A 19,680-nucleotide genomic window follows, 5' to 3' on the forward strand; every position below is an offset into this window, starting at 1 on the left:
GGGTGTAATTTTCATAACTCTGCGCCAGTGGGATATCTTTCAAATTAAAAAGTATTTTGATGGCAGGATTTCGTTTTCTTGTGAAGTAAGCAGGAGGAGAAGGTAATGTCTCACTGTGACAGTGCTACTGAGTGAAATCTCTCCATCACAGATTTCAAAGTGGATCCTTTTTTACACACAAGGCTGTGCTTGGCTGTAACAACTGCTGTGGGGACAAGTAAACCATAAGTACAACCACATTCATCCCAAACTATCCTGAATTATTGTAAGGTGATGCTATAATGCTGTAAACATGCTACAACCCACACTACCCCTGCATTCAGCTGGAAGATAAGCATGCTATCATTCTTTAGAAGCTAAAAGCAGTACAGTTTCTGCAATTGTAGAATAGAAAAAAATATTGTGTTTGTAAATTCCTCTCTTATCTCAGAATTATAATTTTACCTCAATAAAACATGCGTGCACTTGTTTCCAGTCTGGCATCTCTCCCCTGTTTGATGGAAGTGGAGTCACTGAAGATTCAGGATGTGCTGCATCGAGCTCAGCATCCCTCCTCCCTTCAGGAAACTCCCCCTCAGTCCTGACTGTGGCCATCACACTGTCACACACTCCATTAAAACTGTTAATTAGAAGAAACGATCCCGTTAATTTATTGTTTCTAAATAAATCCTATTTGCACGGAGCACATTTATTTCAATTAAAGCCTGGTGTTGCTGCGGAGGCTGTGAATGTGGACTGTGGTTAAGTTGCAGGTACACTGACCCAATTAAGCCTCCTGTGCGCGTCCGCGCGTGCGGGCGCGTGAGAGAGAGAGAGAGCTGGATAAACGGACGAAGGGGCCGACAAATAAACCTTCTAAAATCTAATCCTTCTTCTCGCCACATCATGACAGAGCGGTGTCAGTATCAGATTTTACGCACATCAGAGGCTTTTTAGCAGTTTGATGCTTTTCCTGCACGCGGAGGATCGATGCGCACAGCCGCGCGCCGCACGAGCTCTGCAGCCAGTTTTCAAAGCAAGGACGAAATTAAAGCAGGGATTTTTTTTTTTTTTTTTTTTTTTGTATTCCATTTTTGTCTAATCCCACTGATTTCTGAAGGGATTACCGGAGCGGCCGTGATTGAGAAACCTCTGGCTCGCCTGACGCTGCTCGGACTTGGAGCTGTGTTACACGCCGAGTGGAAACACAACCTTGGGATCTGCAAAAACATTGACAAATCCGATTTGGTTTCATTTATCGTGCCGGGGCAGCCGCTGCTCGGTCTTCTTGCACATGTTGGTCGCAGACCTGAGGATGTGCGCGTCTGGCGCTGCGGTGCGGAGGATAACTTTAACGGTCGCGGAAATGATGGGAACTTTTTCACGTTTTGCACCGCGGGAACTGTGTGTTCCTCCGATCTGTCTTCACTAGGCATCCAGGTGGGCGACACGGTTTTGAATTATGCTAGTATTCTGTTGATGGTCTGTTTACTACATGTTAGAACATGTATCTTTGTATTAATATTTCATTTTTGCGCACATTTTAGAATAAATGTTGGAATTAATATTTTATTTATCCCCAATTTTCTGAATGAGCGACACAATAGGAGAGAATCTGTAAGGTTGTTTATTGTTGTTGTGGCATCTAAGTTTAAAAAAAAAATACAAATAAGTGCATATCGGTGCTCATTGATGGAGTTCTCAGTTGCAGGCAGCAGTTGCTTATTCTCATTCTAAAGGATTATCCTGTGCCCTGCAAAGTAATCAGTGGATAAGGCAACGTGACTGAATCCACATTACATATCTCCTCACCCCGCACGCCAGAAAGAAAGTAACCACAGTGAGTGTAAATGCAGAGCAGATCTGAGCAGAGAAGGTTTGATCTTTTTGTTTTTCATCTTTCAGAATCTGCCTGGACTTCCCCGCGCATGGCCAGCTAATGGAGGAGGAGAAGGCGGCTGATAATATCCAAACAAAACCCAGCTCCCCTTTACCCTCAGGGGTCCCCATCAACTGGGGGCTGATCACCGGCCCGGTGCCCGAGCCGGTTTTCCCCGCCTCGTCTCCTCTTCCGCCTCGGCAGAGTTCAGCCGTGCACGCTCTGCAGACCAAAGTGAAGTCGCTCACGCAGAGGAGAGCCCGAGGGAGAGACAGGGAGAGGCTGGACGTGGAGGCGAGCGGTCCAGCTGGACACATTTCCTCTGAGGTCTTCCTCAGACAGAGACCGAGAGGGAAAGGAGTCTCTCTGCCCGCTCCCGGCTGGAGACCCGGAGCCGGGAAGGACTTGAGCAGCAGCGATGAAGAGGAGGAGGTGGAGGTGCAGGTCAAGTTGGAGATCCACAGTCCTCCGGCTGAAGCAAAAGCAGAGCGAGCGGGCCAAGAGGCTGAAGACGAGAGGTTCAGTTTTGAAAGAAGAAGAGGGGAAGATCCCGGCCCGGAGGGCCCCCAGTGTGAAAACATACCGCCTTCTCCTCCACACCAGGCGCCCTCTCCCTCTCCCTCTCCCTCTCCTCCAGCCGCCGCCGCTCCTTCAGCATCCTCCTCCTCGTCTTCGTCAACGAGACGCTGGGCACCTCCGAAGGGCTTCTGGAGAGTAGCGCGCCCGGAGACGTTGATCCTCAATGGGGTCGGACCCAGCAGCGCCCCGTCCTCCACGCTGCCTCTGAGGGACTACACTCAGACGGAGACGCTGGCAGCAGAGCCTCAGCAGAAGATCAAACCCCCAGAAGGCCTGGGCAGGAGCGACGCAGGCCCGCCGGAGGACGACAACGCCGCCGCTGCCTCAGAGTTCAAACACTCGGACAGCGTGGAGTGCTACCTGGACAGGTGTGAGCAGAAGGAGGCGGACGCAGCCGACGGACACGGCAAAGGGGTGTGCAGCTCGGACAGCTGGGAGAGCACGTCCTCTCAGAGCGGACTGCCGGACGAGAAGCTGAGGGTGAAGGAAAGGGCCTTCGCAAAGCTGAGGGAACGACAGCAAAGCTGGAGAGACGACACAGACGGTGGAGAAGCTTCGTACAGCTTCGACTATAAAGGTAGGGACAGAGGAGACTTTAGGTGTAAGTTTAGCAACTAATGCATCAGGTCTTGAATATCAAAGAAAAGAAGAAAAAGAGAAGTTTTAGTTATGAAACTGTTGTTCTATGTTTCATCAGGCTTGCAGCCATAATATTCCCAGTTTGAATGGACTGAGAGGGATTATTGTAGATGGGTTGATTGACTGATAAATCTCTGGAAAACTCCCACGAAAGAAACAAATGCAGGAGATGATACAAACTACTCTGCAGGTCAAAACAAGTTCGAACAAGCTTCTCAGTCATAGTTGATTCATTACATGTTAAAACTTCCTCATACTGTGAAGTCCATAACTCTAAGCTGTCAGTTTTTTTTTTTTGCAGACGCACAGTTCGCCGCTCACGTGGTGTGTTTGAACACGGAGGCGGAACATTTTACATACCGTCTCGCCATTTGCATATTTTCCCCAACAACAATCTAAGAGATTTGAAACATCAACAATGTGTCCCCAGTGTGCGCTTAAAATGTTTTCCAGCTGTCTGCCTGGGATGCTGTGTTTACATGCGGCATGTAACCTGGCTGATTCCCAGTGCAGAGCAGATGTCAGCTGTGCAGATGTGCATGCGGATGTTACTATTATTAGCAGTGAGAACAGTGGGGGGAAGTGTCCCTGCCTTTGTATCTCTGACTGCGCACTAATGGATGCTTTTCTGTGCATGTGGGATGGCAGATTATCTACTTCCCCATACTGTGAATCCGTAATATCGTTTATGTCTGCCACGTGTTTGCTCAGACCGTGTCAACACGAGACGTAGCCTCAGCAGCATCCGCAGGTAAATCCACCATGATGAGCTGACTTTCTGCTCTTGTTTCCAAAAAATCTGGCTTCATCTGTTTCTCAGTGGTTGCATAACTTGTGTGTGTGTGTGTGTGTGTGTGTGTGTGTGTGTGTGTGTGTGTGTGTGTGTGTGTGTGTGTGTTTGAGAGGTATTCACCTGTGAAACTGTCACTAAATCCAACACGGCAGTATTATGAGTTCTGCTCAGAACTAAACACGCAGTGACTTTGATATGATACAATGAATGTTATTGACCCCAAGAGTTTGTTTTGGCCAGCTTCCAGAAAAGGACATAAATTAGTTTCATAACTTTGAAATAGCTGGCCACGTGGAATAAGATAAAAGAAAAGAAAAGAAAGCACAGACTAATAGAATGTCGACCTGAGGGCAAACTAGTGCGCCAAAAAAATAAAATGCATCTGAGTTAGCAGGAACATGTCCTGAGGGGGGTCACTGTGTGGCAGAAGGTTCTTTTTTCCAGTAGTGTGCTCCCTGAAACCTGGAACTGAAAAGTTGATTTATGAAAGACAGGACTTTAAGCACGCCTGTCGTCTTCATCGGGTGTATTTCATGTTGTGTCTTCCCTTGTTTTCTGCCAGCTGCAGGTGCTCAGGATGCTTTGGACAGCTCAGACTCCGTCATCCTCGCTCAGGAGCTTGAACCCTACTTGAGGTGAGCGACGCGGGCCTTAAGAGGCCCGGTGACATACAAGCCTGATGCTCTATTTATAATCTCTTCTCATAAGTTCCTATATCACAGCTCTGCCCGGGAATCCCAGGTCTTGTTTTGATTGCAGGAATGAGGCAGAATGCAGGAAAAGATGCGAGTCTGACAGCTTTCAAGACAAAACAAGGAATCAGTAAATGAATATATTTAAGCTTCTGTAATTTTACCCAAATATCAATTAGATTACATTTCCAGAAACCCATACTTAGAGCAACTTCACATGAAATAAGCTATACTTAACCAATAACCCGAGACTTCTTTTTTCAAATTTCTGCAATAAATGCTGATATTTCAGTATCCTGAGCCCCTTCTGTTGTATGGAATGATGAAAATACTGAACACTGTGATACAGCAGGTGTTAATGAGTGGCCAAAGGTAGTGAAAAATCCAAAAGCAACATATAAACCTGACATAAATCTGAAATACTGTGATGGTGATCAGTCTTAGGTTGTATTGTGTTGGACTGATTCTTCTTTTTTTTTTTTTTAAATCAGAATTCAGAGAAAATCTGGAAATACTGCTTCGGATATATCATTGTAGCTAACATGAGCTGCAGAAATAAACAACTGCACATAAACAGGCTGCAGATTTATCGTGCCTGTCAACACTGGGATTTAACACCGGCGTGACAAATTGTAATCTAAGGAAACACGATATGTATTCGTCTTGACACACAGGACAGAATGAATCACACTTAGTCCATTACAAGGTTAATCCACACGGCTGGTGTATCATGCTATCTTTATCGCTGGGCCGGGGGATAAAGACAAGTACAGACGATGAAGCACAATGCAGAGCAGCTTAGCCGCTGGGCCGAAGGATGGACGGACGGACGGATGACGCTCCCCTCTGCCGCTCGCCGCAGGGCCACGCCCCGCTCTATCTATCTGATATTACATAAAACAGCTTAGGAAGACGCAGCTTGATTCACTCGATGTTGACTCAATCTGTTGGGGATCTGATGTCAATGGATATGTTTCCCTTTGCGCATTTGAACACGTCATTAAATATTGAATTTGCTGGAAAACAGACGCCAGTGCAGCCTTGTCCCATTATTCAGGAAACCATCTATTCCCTGCTGTTTTTAAGCACATGAATGATTCATGGCTGCCTGATTTGCATCCTTGTCTCTGCTTCTTTTGATCATCAGGTCCCTCCTCGTGCTCAGCGATGAGCTGCCCCTGAGTCCCAGGCATGAGCAAGCCAAGCGTCTTCTGGAGCGAGCGAGGCTGAAGGCCCGCTCCAACCACGTCAAAGGCGATCGGCCCGGTAGACGTTCCCATTCCGACCAGAGAGCCACAGTGTGAGTTGGTATAGCTGCAGATTCACAGCGTATCCTTCATTAAACTTGCTCTCTTTCTTCTTCTTCTTTCTTTCTGATGTTGTAGAACAAAAACACGCCAAAGCTTTGGAACTAGCCTCTGTTTTATAAGCTGACAGTACAGTGAAAATGTATGCTTTTATTCCTGTTTATGTAACAGAGTGTATATCATGCAGTTTGCTCCCGAAATCCCCTTATGTAGCAGAAACTGTTCACTCAGTTTGGGATTAAGAAGATCCTGCGTTCATGACTGCAAACCTGGTCAGTCACAGACGAGACAGAAGCAGCAACGCAATTTAAATATTCCCTGAGTTTACTGTAATTTTACTTCGTTTACACTAAATTCTACTGTACAAACCGGCAAAGAATGCTCGAATGTTCACTTATTTGGTGTTTTCTGCAGGAAAAAACAACAATCCGAGCCTGTTAGTCCAACAACAGTGCAGAAAGTGCTTCAGACCAAAGAGGATCCTCCAGCTCAGACTGCCACCGGTCCGCTTCTGGTCCCGTCTCAAAGAGACACTTCCCCCGGAGACCAAGGCTCCCGATCCAGGCGCTACGGCTGCTCTCCGACCCGCGTCCGCTTTGAGGATGAATCTGAGAAAGAAGCGGAGTCTCGGTATCTGGACAGAGTGAGACAGCGCGGCAGACCCGGGACGCCCAAATCCAAGAGCAAGGACAGCAACACCGACTCCAGCAGCAGCGGCTCGGAGAGGGGCCGCAGCCAGAGGAGCGTCTCCGTGCCCCCGTCGCAGCGGCCGGAGGAGGCGGGAGGCGCTGGGGAAGCCGCCACGGTGGTCAAAGAGATCATAGTTCTGGTGAAGAAGTGTGAAGCGTGTGGTTCTGTAGTCAGGGAACCGCAGCCGGTCCTCCCGGCTCCGGATCCCGGGACCTCCGAGCCGCAGCAGCCGGGAAACCCAGAAGACGCTCGGGGAAAAGGGGCTTCTCGGCCGACGCCTCCCAGCAAGTCGGAGCCGAGCACTCGTCCCAAAGCTCCTCTGACCGTCACGTTCGCCGGAGCGTACGTTCTCGGGGAGAATAAGGAAATCAGCACAGGGTGGAAGTCGTCAGGGTTTGGGAAGCTTCGGAGGAGGAGCAGGAAAGGAGAGAGCCGGCTGGAGTCCGGCCACGGCCCCTACGGCCCGTCCTGGGCCCAGCGGCGGAACTCAAACCCACGGAACAGAGTCAACTTGAGCAGGGGGGTTTCGTTTGCCCCCGGCAGCCCCATCGCTCTGGGGCCGTCTCTGCTGGAGGCGTCAGGCGGCCAGCGGGAGTCGCCGGCTCCGTCGCTGCCAATCAAGTCGGCGCTGAAGTCGAGCTCCAGAAGCCGCTCGGCCGCGAGTCAGCCCCCGGTTCAGGGAGGAGAGGGCGGGGCCCAGTCTGTTCCCGATGCCCTGGAGACGAGGAGAGAATCCCCGTTAGCGTCAACTCAAGGGAGCCCCGCAGCGAGCAGCCCGGCGCCCTGCATCAGGCCGTCCACGCTCAGGTACTCCCCAGCCAGACTCCCCACGGACCTGCCAGCCGCCGAGCTGTGGGACGCCGCTGCAGACGGGGCAGGTGAGCGGCCTCCGGGGATGAGCGCACGCACAAATACCTCCGCTCATCTGGAGGAGAGACACATGACGCAGTGGAGTTACTCTATGGTTTCATTAAAGAGGGCAATCTGTGAAAAGGCTTGTGGAAGAATTGCAATCATTGAGAAAAAGTATTTAAAACACCAGATTTATTCTCAGAGTGCATTGATGGAGGTCTGGAGCTTATCCCAGCTGACATTTTGAGGTGAACAGTTCATCAAAGATTTAATTCACACACACCAATAAGCCTGAACTCTTGGTATTTTTGCCTGAAGAGATAGAAGATAGAGTGTGGGGTATCTGCCACAGTGCCACAGTTTTTGCCTTTATGAAAGTGTGTTGTTTTACTTTTACATGGCAGTCAATCAAAAAAGTAGTTTAATCTCTCACCTATTATAAAAAATGTTCACTTTCATGTAAACCAAGTAAATTCAGAATGCTGTGGCACCATGACAAAATGCTCTGTTTAAGCTAAACTGTGCTAAACTGCATACATAAACTTTACTGAAGTAATACATTCATTATTGCGTTTCCTTCTCGGTCTTCCAGCGGGTCTGGGTGGAGACAGCGGGCCGAGCTCGGAGTGTCGGGCCCTGCGCGGAGCGGCCATGTCTCGGGCCGAGGACCTCCGGGCCGAGCTGCTGAGAGCGGAGCACCTGAAAGCTGAGGCCATATGGGAGGAGAACTCGGACGGGTCCAGGTGGGTTAAGATAAGAGTGTTGAGCGTTCCAGCGGTGGCAGTTCAGAGATTAAAATCATTCGTTTGATGCGTTTCCTCCACAGGAAGCTGGACGGGCGTCCAAAACTCTTCCTCCGCCGCTTCTTCTCCTCCATCGGGCTGAACAGCGTGGGCAGGCTGGTGAAGGGCGCTCGCTCCAGCAGCATGGAGCAGCTGAGCATCCCCCCGGCCCCCCGGGCCAGCTCGGCCTCTCCCAGCCCCACGCGCAGACCGCAGCCCACCATCCGCATCCAGAGGACGCCGTCCCTGCAGTCCCTGCACACGGTCAGCGGCTTCCTCTGCTCTGCTCTGGCTTGGCCGCTCTGCTGAGTCGGCAGCGTTTCATTTCCTCCGCTCTGCCACCAGGTGCTGCCACTGGCCCAGCTGCGAAAAGCCTCCTCTGTGCAGAGCTTAGAGCGAAGGACGGAGCGCTCCACCATCCTCGGGGAGGTGCAGATCCCGTACGGCCTGGCCCCCAGGTAAACCCCCCGATGGAAAAGGAGTTGAGGAGGAAGGACGCCTGGTTAAAGAGCAGCTCGCGCCTGACTCTCCGTCCCCCCCCCTCCGCAGCCCCGACAGCCCCCAGATCGACCTGCACCGGGCCCTCAGTGTGGAGGACGTCATGGTTTCTCGCGTGGTGCGTCCGGTCGGCCGGGTGACGCAGGCTTTCCCCGACGGGACTCTTCTCCTGGAGCTCGTCAGACCCCCGAATGGTCCCTTTGGTTTTGTCATTTCAAGGGGCAAAGGTCGACCGGACACAGGTACCAGGAACAACAACACATCTTTAAAAGTCTCCATTTCTTTAGAATCTAATCCTTTTCTCTTGTGTGTGTGATTCCTTCAGGCGTGTACGTGGAGAAAGTGGGCGACGGCAGCGGTGAAGGCCCCTACGTGGGGCTCCTGGGAATCGGTGATGAAATCCTGCAGGTGAACGGCGAGGCGGTGGCGGGACTCAGCTTGGATCACGTGACCCGGCTCATGACCCGGGAGAGCACGGCGTCCCTCCGCATCATGCCGGCCCGACGCAGTCCGCGCTGACTGCTCACTTCTCCCCCGGTCACCTGAACGCTGCAGGCTCTGTGGACGGACTCCAGCGTGTGTGTGTGTGTGTGTGTGTGTGTGTGTGTGTGTGTGTGTGTGTATGACGCTGTAGATTCAGACATGTTGTGATGTTACGGGTTGATTTCATATAAAACCATTTACAATAGACTGAAACTGCTCAAAACTAATCCAACAGTATTTCTGCAAACCTGAAACCGGATTTCAAAGTGTATATTTTTACTCTAATTAAAATTCCAAACTTCAAAAATCTAAATCTTGTACATTTTGTTTCAGTGCATGTTTTTATTTATCTATTTTTCTATGAGCAGACTTTTATGCATATGAAATTATTTTCTGAATCTTCCTCATTATTATGTCCTGAATACTCACTGAGTGCAACCAGATTGTTACAAAGCTTATATGAACTAGTGAGCATGTTTATTTCTGTTAGTTTCATTTTTTAATGCTAAATGATCTGTAGGGATGAATAACATGTTAGACTTGTAAACTAAAGAGATATACAAACTGTTTTAGCTCAGTAGAACATATCTATATTCTAATGATCTGCATGTATATCTGATTACTTTACAACCTGATATGGGTTAGTTTTCAATAAAATCATTATTTTGCCAAAATGTTCAACCTTAAATCCAAAATATCCCGATGACTGTGTGACAAATTCTGTAATTTCGTTCATGTCTTTAATCGAAAATATCTCATGAAACACTTGCTGAATGTTTTTATACGTTCTCACTTTGAAAATGTCAAGAAATAATATTTGAAAATAAGATCCACTGATTAATTGTACCAGTCAGAGTATTTGTGTTGTCATTTTGGACATTAAGTTACTGTTTCATTAATGTTTCTACCAACACAGTGACATGATTAAACCTCATTAAAAAATAGTTGTAGCCCATGTATCGATTCATCTTAAAGCTATCAATCGGAATCCAAGAGGTTTTGTATGGTATTGATCTCATAAGAGACAAACTGAGGCCCCCGTGTGACTGATGGGTCGTGATGCTGTGGCGCTCCAGCGCCCCCTGATGGCCGGTTTCTGCATATCAACAGTCTCAAACAGGATCATTTGACAAAACACAATTTCTAAAAAAATTAAACAATACTGAAATGCTTCTTGTTTCAGACTTCTGGCACAATTAATGTTGTATTGATCTCTTTTTAAATGATAATTCGCAGCTTTTAGCGATGATTTAATCGTGAGCACATTTTTAATAATCGGAATCATTTGAACATCAGTGAACACACTGGTGGTTTGTTTTTAATGAGAACATTTGTTTAATCAAAAAAAACAACACTTTGGTGACTTTTTTCTAAAGAAAGTCAATGTTGTTTTCAGTTGGTATTGATCATTATTTACATTGCAGTTTTCCTGTCAGAAATGTTTGAAGCATGTTTGGATTAAGTAATTTAATACCTGGGAAGAAAAATATCAAATTGTCATTGTTTCATGAGTAAAACAGTTTATGAGTTCTGAACATTTGATTAGAGGAAGGATTGATATTTTGTTTGCAGAGGCACAGCGGGCTCAGTTTAGCCGGATGAACCTGTGGTTTGGTGGCTGCTGCTCTCACCTCATGTTGTGGGTTCATGCCGGGGCCAACCTGTGCGTGCCTTGAGTTTTTCCTGATTCTCCAGTTTCCTCTCACTGTCTGGCTGAGCTGTGACCTTGAATTGCCTCTGTGTCCCTGTGTTTTACCCTGTAAACCACTGGAATCCTGTCCAGGGACTGCCAGCAGTAAACAGGTGACAGGTTGTTCTGAGCAGATCTCCTGAAATGAATCCATAAAATTCTCTCTAACATGAGAAGTGTCCAAATTTTACAAAATACCATAAAAGGAAAAGCCATTTCAATGCTCAACACAAGTGTTTATTTTATTCTATTTTGGGGAGATATTGTTTATTTACACCATCAGTTTTACAGGAACAAGAAGAATCTGCAGAAATAATGGTCACTTGTCCAATAAGGTATTCTAAGAAGTGTGAGATTAAAATAAGAGCAAAAATTTACCTTTTTCCGGAATACAATATGTCATCTGTCATTTCAGGAGTAAATGAAACTTTTTTTTTTTTTTACAAAAGTTTTTGTTATCTAGGAAAAGTACTATAATTTCTGATATTTTTTAAACGTAAATTATTTTTTAAAACTAAGGTACAGTAAAAGAAATGGATTTAAATGTGTAAATCGAAATGTATTAAAAAAAAAAAAAAAGGTTTTCATCTTCATGGGGAAAATCCAATACTTTCAACACAGCGCGCCCCCTGCTGGAGCCTCCAGAAACTACAGTACAGGTTCATGACGTTCACATGGGGGCAGAAAACATGAAACATATACATCACAGTGATTCTTCTCCAGAAGTCAGACATTAATCACATATTCAGACCAAAGGATGATTGCTGGATTATAATACAACATAAAAACTACTAGATTAAAAAACAGATAAAGTCTTGAAAACATAAATAATCTATTTTAATAATCTGTCAGTATAACGAAAGACGCCATTTTAATCTGAACTGCTCAAAAGTTGGCAAAAAGGTATAAAATTGCATACTGGATCCCCTGCTTAGCTAGGGTCGTCCAAACTTTAATGATTACATGAAAAGTGTGTCCGACACTACATTGAAAGAAAGAACTCATTTGATTAACTCAATTTAAATTTTATATATTTGACCTATCTGCACAATTTATAAGTACAAGTCAATTTTCACCAATCCTTCCCGAAACTGGCAGAAGGAGAAAATCCTAAAAAACGTTTTTCATTATGTGAATTTAGTTGTAATTAAATATAGTTTGTGTTTTTCATAATGAAGCATGAAACAAAGTTTGGTTTATATTTACAGTGAAAATGGTCATTTTCAGGACAAAGTTGAGCATCATACAGATGACATCGCGCATGTTTTTCAGGAACAATCTATGAATGTTTAAAAGCAAGATTTTGGCAGACAGGATGATGAGTCTAATGAAATTAGTTAAAACATATTAATTCATCACCCTCAATCACATTTCCTAGGTTTTTCTTGCATTTTGCATCATTTTTCACTCATGAATCTTGAAATCTTTCCAAATAAATGCCATAAAGTGCCACATATTCACTTAACATCAATGTGCTGTGTAGAAGTATTTTTTCATTTTCAGTCAAACGCCCAAAGTTCAAAAACTAAACCATTAAAAATTACAAACCTTTATATTCAGGACTTTTTAATTTGAAAAGAGCAAAAGCAGGATACAGTTTGAATGCACAAACTGCACAAACCACATCAAGGTTTCCACATTTCAGGTTTCCAGGCTGAGACTCAGCAAAACAGGCTTCAGGAGTCACAAGCTTCTGTATTTTTGTTTCCCTCCACAACAAGAAACCTTCTGGAGAGATTAATGACATAAAGTAGGGACCTATGTATGCATGCACATGGAGAACATGCAAGCTCCAAAGGCCACCAGCACCATGTCCATCCATATTCATTGGTTTGATGCATGATTCTTGAGACCCTGAAGCAGCCCGAGCTCAGGTGACCCTGGAGCTGGAGAGACTTAAAGTTAATTTTCTAAGTGATCTTTTTTTTATCTTGAACGATGGATATGATCAAAATTATACAGATTATCCAGATTAACTGTTTTACCTGAGTTAGATTTGAATATCCTCTGCAAAAATGCACAACTTTATTTATTTTTTTTATTATAACAATGCATTGGGTTATGCGTAAAGAAAGTTGTGTTTTGTAGTCCAGGTTTAAGCTGATCACGACTATAGGTGTTTTTTTCGTTGAAATATTCGTCGTGACTGGGCTTTAATTGACATTTGGAAAGCAGCTGCCCAAGACAGGATGTCGTCGTGACTTCTCTGTTTCAACAGATGCGTTTTTAAGTCGTGACTGATTATGGAGTCGCCTCCTTTTTACACATGGTACCAGGAAAAAGCACTTTGAAACCTTTCCTCATCTATCTATCTATCTATCTATCTATCTATCTATCTACCTAATTGTTTAATTTGGCGCATTATTCCACACGAGGAGACTAATGGAGGGAGGGAGGAGGATGCTGAAAACCCGTTATTAGGATGTACCTGCTCCCATTTGGGCTGTCTTGAATGTGCTCTGATAGCGTGTCACCGTTGATGCTCAGCTCCTTTATCTGATGCGGCCAGAAGCAGATACCTTTTTATCTCCCTCAGCCACAACTCCCCCTGTGGACCTCAGGGAACCGCCAGGCCAGCGAGAACAATCGCACACAAAAGCACTTTTTAAATTTTATAAATTATCTATCGATGAAAATAAAACGGTGTCACATTCAATTAAGGTCTAATTACACCCTCGGTGTTGTATCAGCAGCTCGTCCATCCTTCAGGAAGAGGATTTGGATAACACTGTTTTTTTTTTTTTTTGTTTTTTTTTTGGGTGTAAAATATTAAAATAATCAGAAAAAATGAACAATAAACATCGAGATCCCTCTGTTATCAATAGGTATCTCACGGCAGGATAAACCAGCTTAGACGGGAAAAATGCTTTAGCAGAAAATATAAATAGGTCAAAAGCTTAACCTGAGCTTTTGTTTCTTTCATCAAAAAAAAAAAAAAAAAATTAAAACAGCTCCACCACAGCTACAGTATCCCACCTCACGTCGTTACAGGCCGTTGCGCTGCGCCTGTTTGCTTTTTTTTTTTTTTTTTAATGCTTTGCCCTCCACAAGACTATATAGCCCACGACAGCCAAATAATAATGAATCATTTCATAAATAATGGGTTTAGGAGCTTATCGGGAATGAAGAGGCCGCTGCCGTGCGCTTATCTCACTCGGCCACATTGCGGCCTGTGTTCCGCTCCCCATACTGAGGGAGCGCGCTGGATGCGGCGAGGAATAACTCACACACACACGCACGCACACACACACACACACACACAGTGCTCCACAACTGGCAAGAAAAAAAAAAAAAAAAAAAGAAAAAGCTCAGACATGGATGACCCACTCACAAAATGGCTCCACTTACACAGTAACATCAACAACACGGCTGGAACGGTGAGTACAAGAACACATCTCTCCATTTAAACCCGCGCGTTTGTCGCTCCGTAAGGACGCCGTTGGACTGCTGTCGTCCGCGTTTTATCAGCATAATGAGCGGGATATTTAGCCTAAATTTTCTGCCATTGTCTGATCGGGTGCGGAATGTCATAACGGATGCGAGGCCTGTTTGGAGATTTCCCCACAAATTAAAGAGCGCGTTTTGTCCGCGCGCCGCTCCTTCGATTAGAATAATATTCCCGGAACATTTATCGAATTAAATACAGAAAAAAAAAAAAATATAGGACTGCAACGGTCGCCTTTACCCACAACAGCACTGTGGCCTTCATCAGGATGGAAGAAATCTTCCCTCGACCTACCTTCACTTATGAGGTGATTAAAATCCGATTTGCGTATTTTTCACGACGTCTTTTTTTCTGGATTTTCTGGAGAAAGGTTTTCTATTATTGATTAGGGGTGGCCATCATCAGCAGGTCTCTTCGTTGTTCCATCCATGATAGCCCTGCAAGACGATCTTTCAAGCCTCTGACTGCAGACAAAATGACTTTATGATATGTTCAGTAGTGGAAATAACGCGTTTGTGTTGTAGGGCTTTCTGAAGAAAACCCCACTAAAGGTCAAGAAAAAGAAAGCATGTACACACATTATTGCAAATCAGATAATATTTAAAAATACTGTCAGATCATATGTTTATTTAAAACGAAATGCAGCATTCCAAATTATTTGTCATTCCTTAAATAACATTCAAAATCATGAAACGAAAGAGAACTGTAAAATATTTTTAGTCTTCCTGTTAAAATGTATTTGAATAAGCCATATCGTTTGGGAAATGTCATTTTAAAATGTACAGAATTAATAAAAAAAAACACTTAATATGACAAGCAACTAATTGCGCAATTCTGATGCGCGTAATTATGGTTGTTATAATAACGTTAATTCTTGATAATAGGCGTCACGGAGAATCGGTAATTTCCCGGTGGCTTGCGGAGACAACAGATGCGTGGTTACAGCAGCAGATGATTTCCTTAACTCAGATTTAATTTGCCATTTTATTCAGGAACTGTAGCGAGTGGTGAGACGGTGTGAAAATGATGGAAAAACGGCAGCAGGATCTTTGTCCTGGAAGTCCCGACGCCGGGTCCGGTCCTGGAAAGCGGGAGGACTCCTTCACCATCTCCAGACGGAACGGATGCAAGGAGGACGAGGAGCCGAAGGAGGAGAGGGAGGAGGAACGGGAGGAGGAGGAGGAGGAGGAGGAGGAGGAAGAGGAAGAGGAGGAGGAGGAGGAGAGGGGAGGGAGGTACAAGCGGGGCGAGGAGACGGATGACGTTCCTCTGCAGAACTCGAGCAACGGGACCAGCATCAGCATCATCATCAACGGGGTTGCCAAGGAAACTGCCTCTCACAACGCCCTTGACCTGAAAAGGGAAGTGCCGGTGATCGAGCTCTCCAGGAGGGACGCTATAAAAGCGGTGGAGCACAGGACCGAGAACCATTTGGTGCCGATCACGGAACTTCGCAGACCTCCACCGCTGCCGCTGCCGCCGCCGCAACGAGACGACGCTCGAATGGTCCAGCTGAGTCCCAACGCGTTTCCTGTCCCGGCCCGGGCGATGCTCTACAACCTGGCGCAGCCTCTCGCCGCCATCAACAGGTAGCTGATTGGTGTGATCAGGAGGAAAAAAAAAAAAAAGAGGGAAATCACCTAGTTTCGTGAAAGTTTATTGTTGCATGCTGGATTAGAGAAGAAAATTGCAGTGCAGCTCAATATTTATTAGAAGAGTGTGAGTGTGCATCTGTGTGTGTATGTGAGTGTCTTTGTGGTGCAAGTTGGAAGGCAGTAATATAGATATATAACATTATTCTCATATATCTGTGCATCTTTTGTCTGTTTTATGTGGCTGTAGTCTCGGAGGGGAGTCGGAGCAGTACAGCATGTACCCCAGCAACAGGGTAAAGCGCCGCCCGGCGCCTTATGAGGTTGAACTCGACGAGGGTAGGCGCATTTTAGATCTTTATAAGTATGGTAAGACGCACTTCTGCTGTGTCCTCCTTCTGCCAATGTAGTTCCCTAAACGTCCCCCTTCCTCATCTCCATTGTCATCCATCCACTGACATGGATCTCTGTAGTCTGAGTGTCGCAGAAGATGCTTCACAAACAGGAAAAAAAAAAAAAAACCCAGAGTCCTTTAACCCCGGCGGAATAAATCAGAATTCACAGGGTACATAAATGAAGCTAATCTGAATGTCAAACACCTGCATGCCGTTAAAGGAAGCCCCCTTCAGACAGATTGGGGTTTATTTCGTCTGAAACATCTTTTCCACTGCTGCCCACTCACTGCCATGTACAGGGATGGAGGGATGGAGGGTGGAGGGTGGAGGGTGGGGGTGCTGCCGCCTCCATGCCAAGGTTTTACTGCAGAGTGGGCTGTAGGATTAAGATAGACTGGGTGTGTTCCAAGGGCGACAATAGCCTAGAAGACACCATTGTTGGGGGTGAGAAGATGTGACTACCTGCAGTGTCGCATTTTAATACGGCGAAATAAATTTGAGAAAGTACAAAGAATGTAAAATAGGTTCCTTAAATCGTCTTCCCGAAGGTTCGGCATGCTTAACAGACTGTTCTTCCGAAGTACAAACCCTAAAAAAATCCATGATGGTGCGGAGGACAATGAAGTAACTTCGTATTCTAACGCCGAAAACTGAAAATCTGTGCATCTGTTCACCCACTGCTGCTTGAGTCACTCTTATTTTTGCACTTTGCTCTTTCACAAGCTGCATTTTCTCTCCATTACAAGCTGAGTGTTTCTGTTGTTCCTTTGTCTCCTTCCAACTCGTCTCTTCTCCGTCCTCCCTATAGCCGGCCAGCCCAAGATTGTCCGCCGCATCTTCACCAACAGCCGCGAGCGCTGGCGGCAGCAGAACGTGAACGGGGCCTTCGCCGAGCTCCGTAAACTCATCCCCACCCACCCCCCGGACAAGAAGCTGAGCAAGAACGAGATCCTGCGGCTCGCCATGAAGTACATCAGCTTCCTGTCCAACCTGCTGGAGGACCAGGACGGGAGCAGGAACGTGGGCGGCGCCGCCGACGGGGAGACGGGGCTGCTGGTCGGGGTCGCGGCCCACGAGGGGGGCCCTCAGGGCGGAGCGCATCAGGACACGGTGGTGGGCCTGGCCAGGGATGACCTCCTGGAGACCATGTCCCCGGGATCCAGCTGCGGAAGCTTGCCCGACGGCGACGCCGAGGGCAGTCCGGAGAGCTTCATGGAGGACCAGGACTCGCCTCCGGCCCCCAGGACTCTAACGGCGTCGCGCGGGCCGCCGCTGCACCTCGCCTCCAGGGATCTAAGGCGCAACGGCCGCCCTTTGGACGGGTCCGGCCGCCGATGATGCTGATGTCAAATGACTGCAGACACAAGAGCTGAGACTGACCAGGAGCCGGGAGAGGGATTGGGGAAAAGACGGATCTGCTCAGGACTCTGTTCGCTTTGAGTCACCGGTGCAGAGACGGCGATCGAGCTCCACGCTGTGTCTGAAGTGGATCACGACACGAGTGCATTGTTTCCACAGATTGTTTGAATTTGATCCAACAAAAAAAAAAAAAAAAGACTTGTAAATTCTGCATGAAACAGCGGATTCTAACTTTCTGTGTCTTGAAAGTTCCAAAGACTGACAAAAAGAAAAATGCTAGAAATCACAAACAAGCAGAAAGCAAAGCGTTAAAAATAATATTCAAAGATTATTCGAGAGACGCTCGGTCATCGCGTTAAAACGATAGATCTGAAGTGCTGCAGGTCAACGGTCCTGAATTATCAGCAAATTAGCCTGGAATTAAGTGCCAAGTAGATTTGGATGTAAAGACGTAGACAAGCAGACTCTCATCGTTCCCACGCAGTTCCGTATGTATTGTAAATAGCATCACATTTTCAACCGGACGATGTAAAAACAGCGAGGCCGACTGAGGCTGGCGCGGTTCAAGGTGCACCGTCGTCGTGTTTGTCGACGGGGTTTTTACCAGCTGAGTTTTCAGGAAGAGGGAGCAGAGCGTGAAGCAAGCGACTGAACATGAAACCAGATGTGGTACCGTTTGCTTCTGTTTGGTGAAGAGAAAATGGCACCAGACACTTCAGACAGGAGTTTCTTTATCTATTTGAATTTGCTGCGGAGGTACAAGACATGCAGTGTTCTTAAAAGTGTACAAAAACCGTGGGTCGAATGAAATCATGAACTGACTCCTGCAGTCCTTTTTGATATGAATGTTTCAGTGTTTTTTTTGTTTTTGTTTTTGTTTTTTTTTTTTTGAAGCTGTAACGCAGTTGTAGTTTAGTAAGGTACACAAAAAAATCCCTTCATTGCCGCATTGTACATGCACACCCACACACACACACACACACTCACACACGCACACACGCAGACGAAACACAGCAGCCACATGCACACGACCACACAGTGTTAATATCATAAGAACACCAGCAGTTTTCTGACGCTCACTGTTGTTGGTTTTTCTGCTCTTTCAGCAGGACCTATAGTAGCCTATATTGGTACCTTTGGTATTTTATGACTTGCAGTAAAAAAAAAAAAAAAAGGGACATTGTACGTTTGGTAATGACATATTTGTTGTATGATAGCTGTATCTATAAATATATCCAATGTCAAATCGATGAATTTTATACAAAACCCCTGAATAAAACGAAGAGGAAAAGTCTTGTATATTTGATCTCACTCGAGCATGTTGTGGAGCGACGTCGGTTCCGATCAATTCAGAACGAGACAGTTCAAACTGATTCATCACTTCTTCCCCTTTTTATTCATTTGATCTGGTCAAGGGAGAGTTTCAGTTCAGTTCAGTTCATTTCATATTCATTTTAAGGTTTTTTTTTTATGTTAACATATTGTTCTCTTAATTGGATTAAAGAGAATTTTCAGTGAATTAATCTGAATTCAATTCACTTCATAAATTCTTCCATCTTCTGTCCTCACTTTATCCTGATTCTGGTTCCAGATCAATTCATTTCAGTTTAGTTCTGTTCATACAATTTTTAATTTTTCATATTGATGAGTTCACATTTTAATTTCAGGATTTTTTTTTCAGTTAAGATCGATTGATTTTAACATGACGTTTTTTATTCACTTCATTTGCTTGAGTTTCTTTATCTTTTGTGTTCACTTTGTCCACTTTGGTTTGCACAGTGTTGCAATTTAAATGAATTGATTTCAGTTGATTTTATAATTCACTTCAATTCAGTGGATTCAAATAAATTCAGTGTAATTCAGGTTTTATTCAGAAACTATTACAGCTGTAACGTGTTTCCATTTCAGCACATTAAAAGTCGATTATCAAACCTGGCGCTCAACCCTCCTCTACTTTTCGAACAATACTCGTGCGTTGCGTAACCCGGAGGCCTCGTCCCTGGAGGCGGCCGACGACGCGCCACGT

At 45.7% G+C, this 19,680-nt stretch overlaps 2 protein-coding genes across 3 annotated transcripts; both read left to right on the forward strand.

The window, feature by feature from the left end:
* The first annotated feature begins 1,237 nt into the window (after window positions 1–1,237).
* Window positions 1,238–10,003, forward strand: si:ch211-13f8.1 (serine/arginine repetitive matrix protein 1). The gene is made up of 10 exons (XM_030115549.1): window positions 1,238–1,419; window positions 1,885–3,014; window positions 4,432–4,504; window positions 5,709–5,861; window positions 6,283–7,436; window positions 8,003–8,153; window positions 8,237–8,456; window positions 8,538–8,650; window positions 8,742–8,932; window positions 9,016–10,003. The coding sequence occupies exons 2-10, from the start codon at window positions 1,919–1,921 to the stop codon at window positions 9,207–9,209; spliced, it is 3,345 nt and encodes a 1,114-aa protein (XP_029971409.1). The 5' UTR covers window positions 1,238–1,419; window positions 1,885–1,918; the 3' UTR covers window positions 9,210–10,003.
* A 4,047-nt stretch (window positions 10,004–14,050) lies between these two features.
* Window positions 14,051–18,832, forward strand: tal1 (T-cell acute lymphocytic leukemia 1). Of its 2 annotated transcripts, none has more exons than XM_030115575.1 (4): window positions 14,051–14,240; window positions 15,301–15,897; window positions 16,151–16,269; window positions 17,104–18,832. In XM_030115575.1, the coding sequence occupies exons 2-4, from the start codon at window positions 15,332–15,334 to the stop codon at window positions 17,631–17,633; spliced, it is 1,215 nt and encodes a 404-aa protein (XP_029971435.1). In that variant the 5' UTR covers window positions 14,051–14,240; window positions 15,301–15,331; the 3' UTR covers window positions 17,634–18,832. The 2 variants fall into 2 exon arrangements, with proteins under 2 accessions (XP_029971435.1, XP_029971436.1); XM_030115576.1 differs by having other exon boundaries at window positions 14,052–14,240; window positions 16,151–16,239.
* The last annotated feature ends 848 nt before the right edge of the window (window positions 18,833–19,680 follow it).

This window comes from Salarias fasciatus, chromosome 18 (genome assembly GCF_902148845.1).
Source record: "Salarias fasciatus chromosome 18, fSalaFa1.1, whole genome shotgun sequence".
Taxonomy (NCBI): Eukaryota; Metazoa; Chordata; class Actinopteri; order Blenniiformes; family Blenniidae; genus Salarias; species Salarias fasciatus.

Bases quoted from the DNA above. Each gene is read 5' to 3' on its own strand.
- tal1 (XM_030115575.1), top strand. From the start codon at position 15,332: ATGATGGAAAAACGGCAGCAGGATCTTTGTCCTGGAAGTCCCGACGCC. The intron at 15,898-16,150 runs GTAGCTGATTGG...ATGTGGCTGTAG, and splicing joins CCTCTCGCCGCCATCAACAG to TCTCGGAGGGGAGTCGGAGC. The intron at 16,270-17,103 runs GTAAGACGCACT...TCCTCCCTATAG, and splicing joins TTTAGATCTTTATAAGTATG to CCGGCCAGCCCAAGATTGTC.
- si:ch211-13f8.1 (XM_030115549.1), top strand. From the start codon at position 1,919: ATGGAGGAGGAGAAGGCGGCTGATAATATCCAAACAAAACCCAGCTCC. The intron at 4,505-5,708 runs GTGAGCGACGCG...TTTGATCATCAG, and splicing joins GAGCTTGAACCCTACTTGAG to GTCCCTCCTCGTGCTCAGCG. The intron at 8,457-8,537 runs GTCAGCGGCTTC...CTCTGCCACCAG, and splicing joins CCCTGCAGTCCCTGCACACG to GTGCTGCCACTGGCCCAGCT.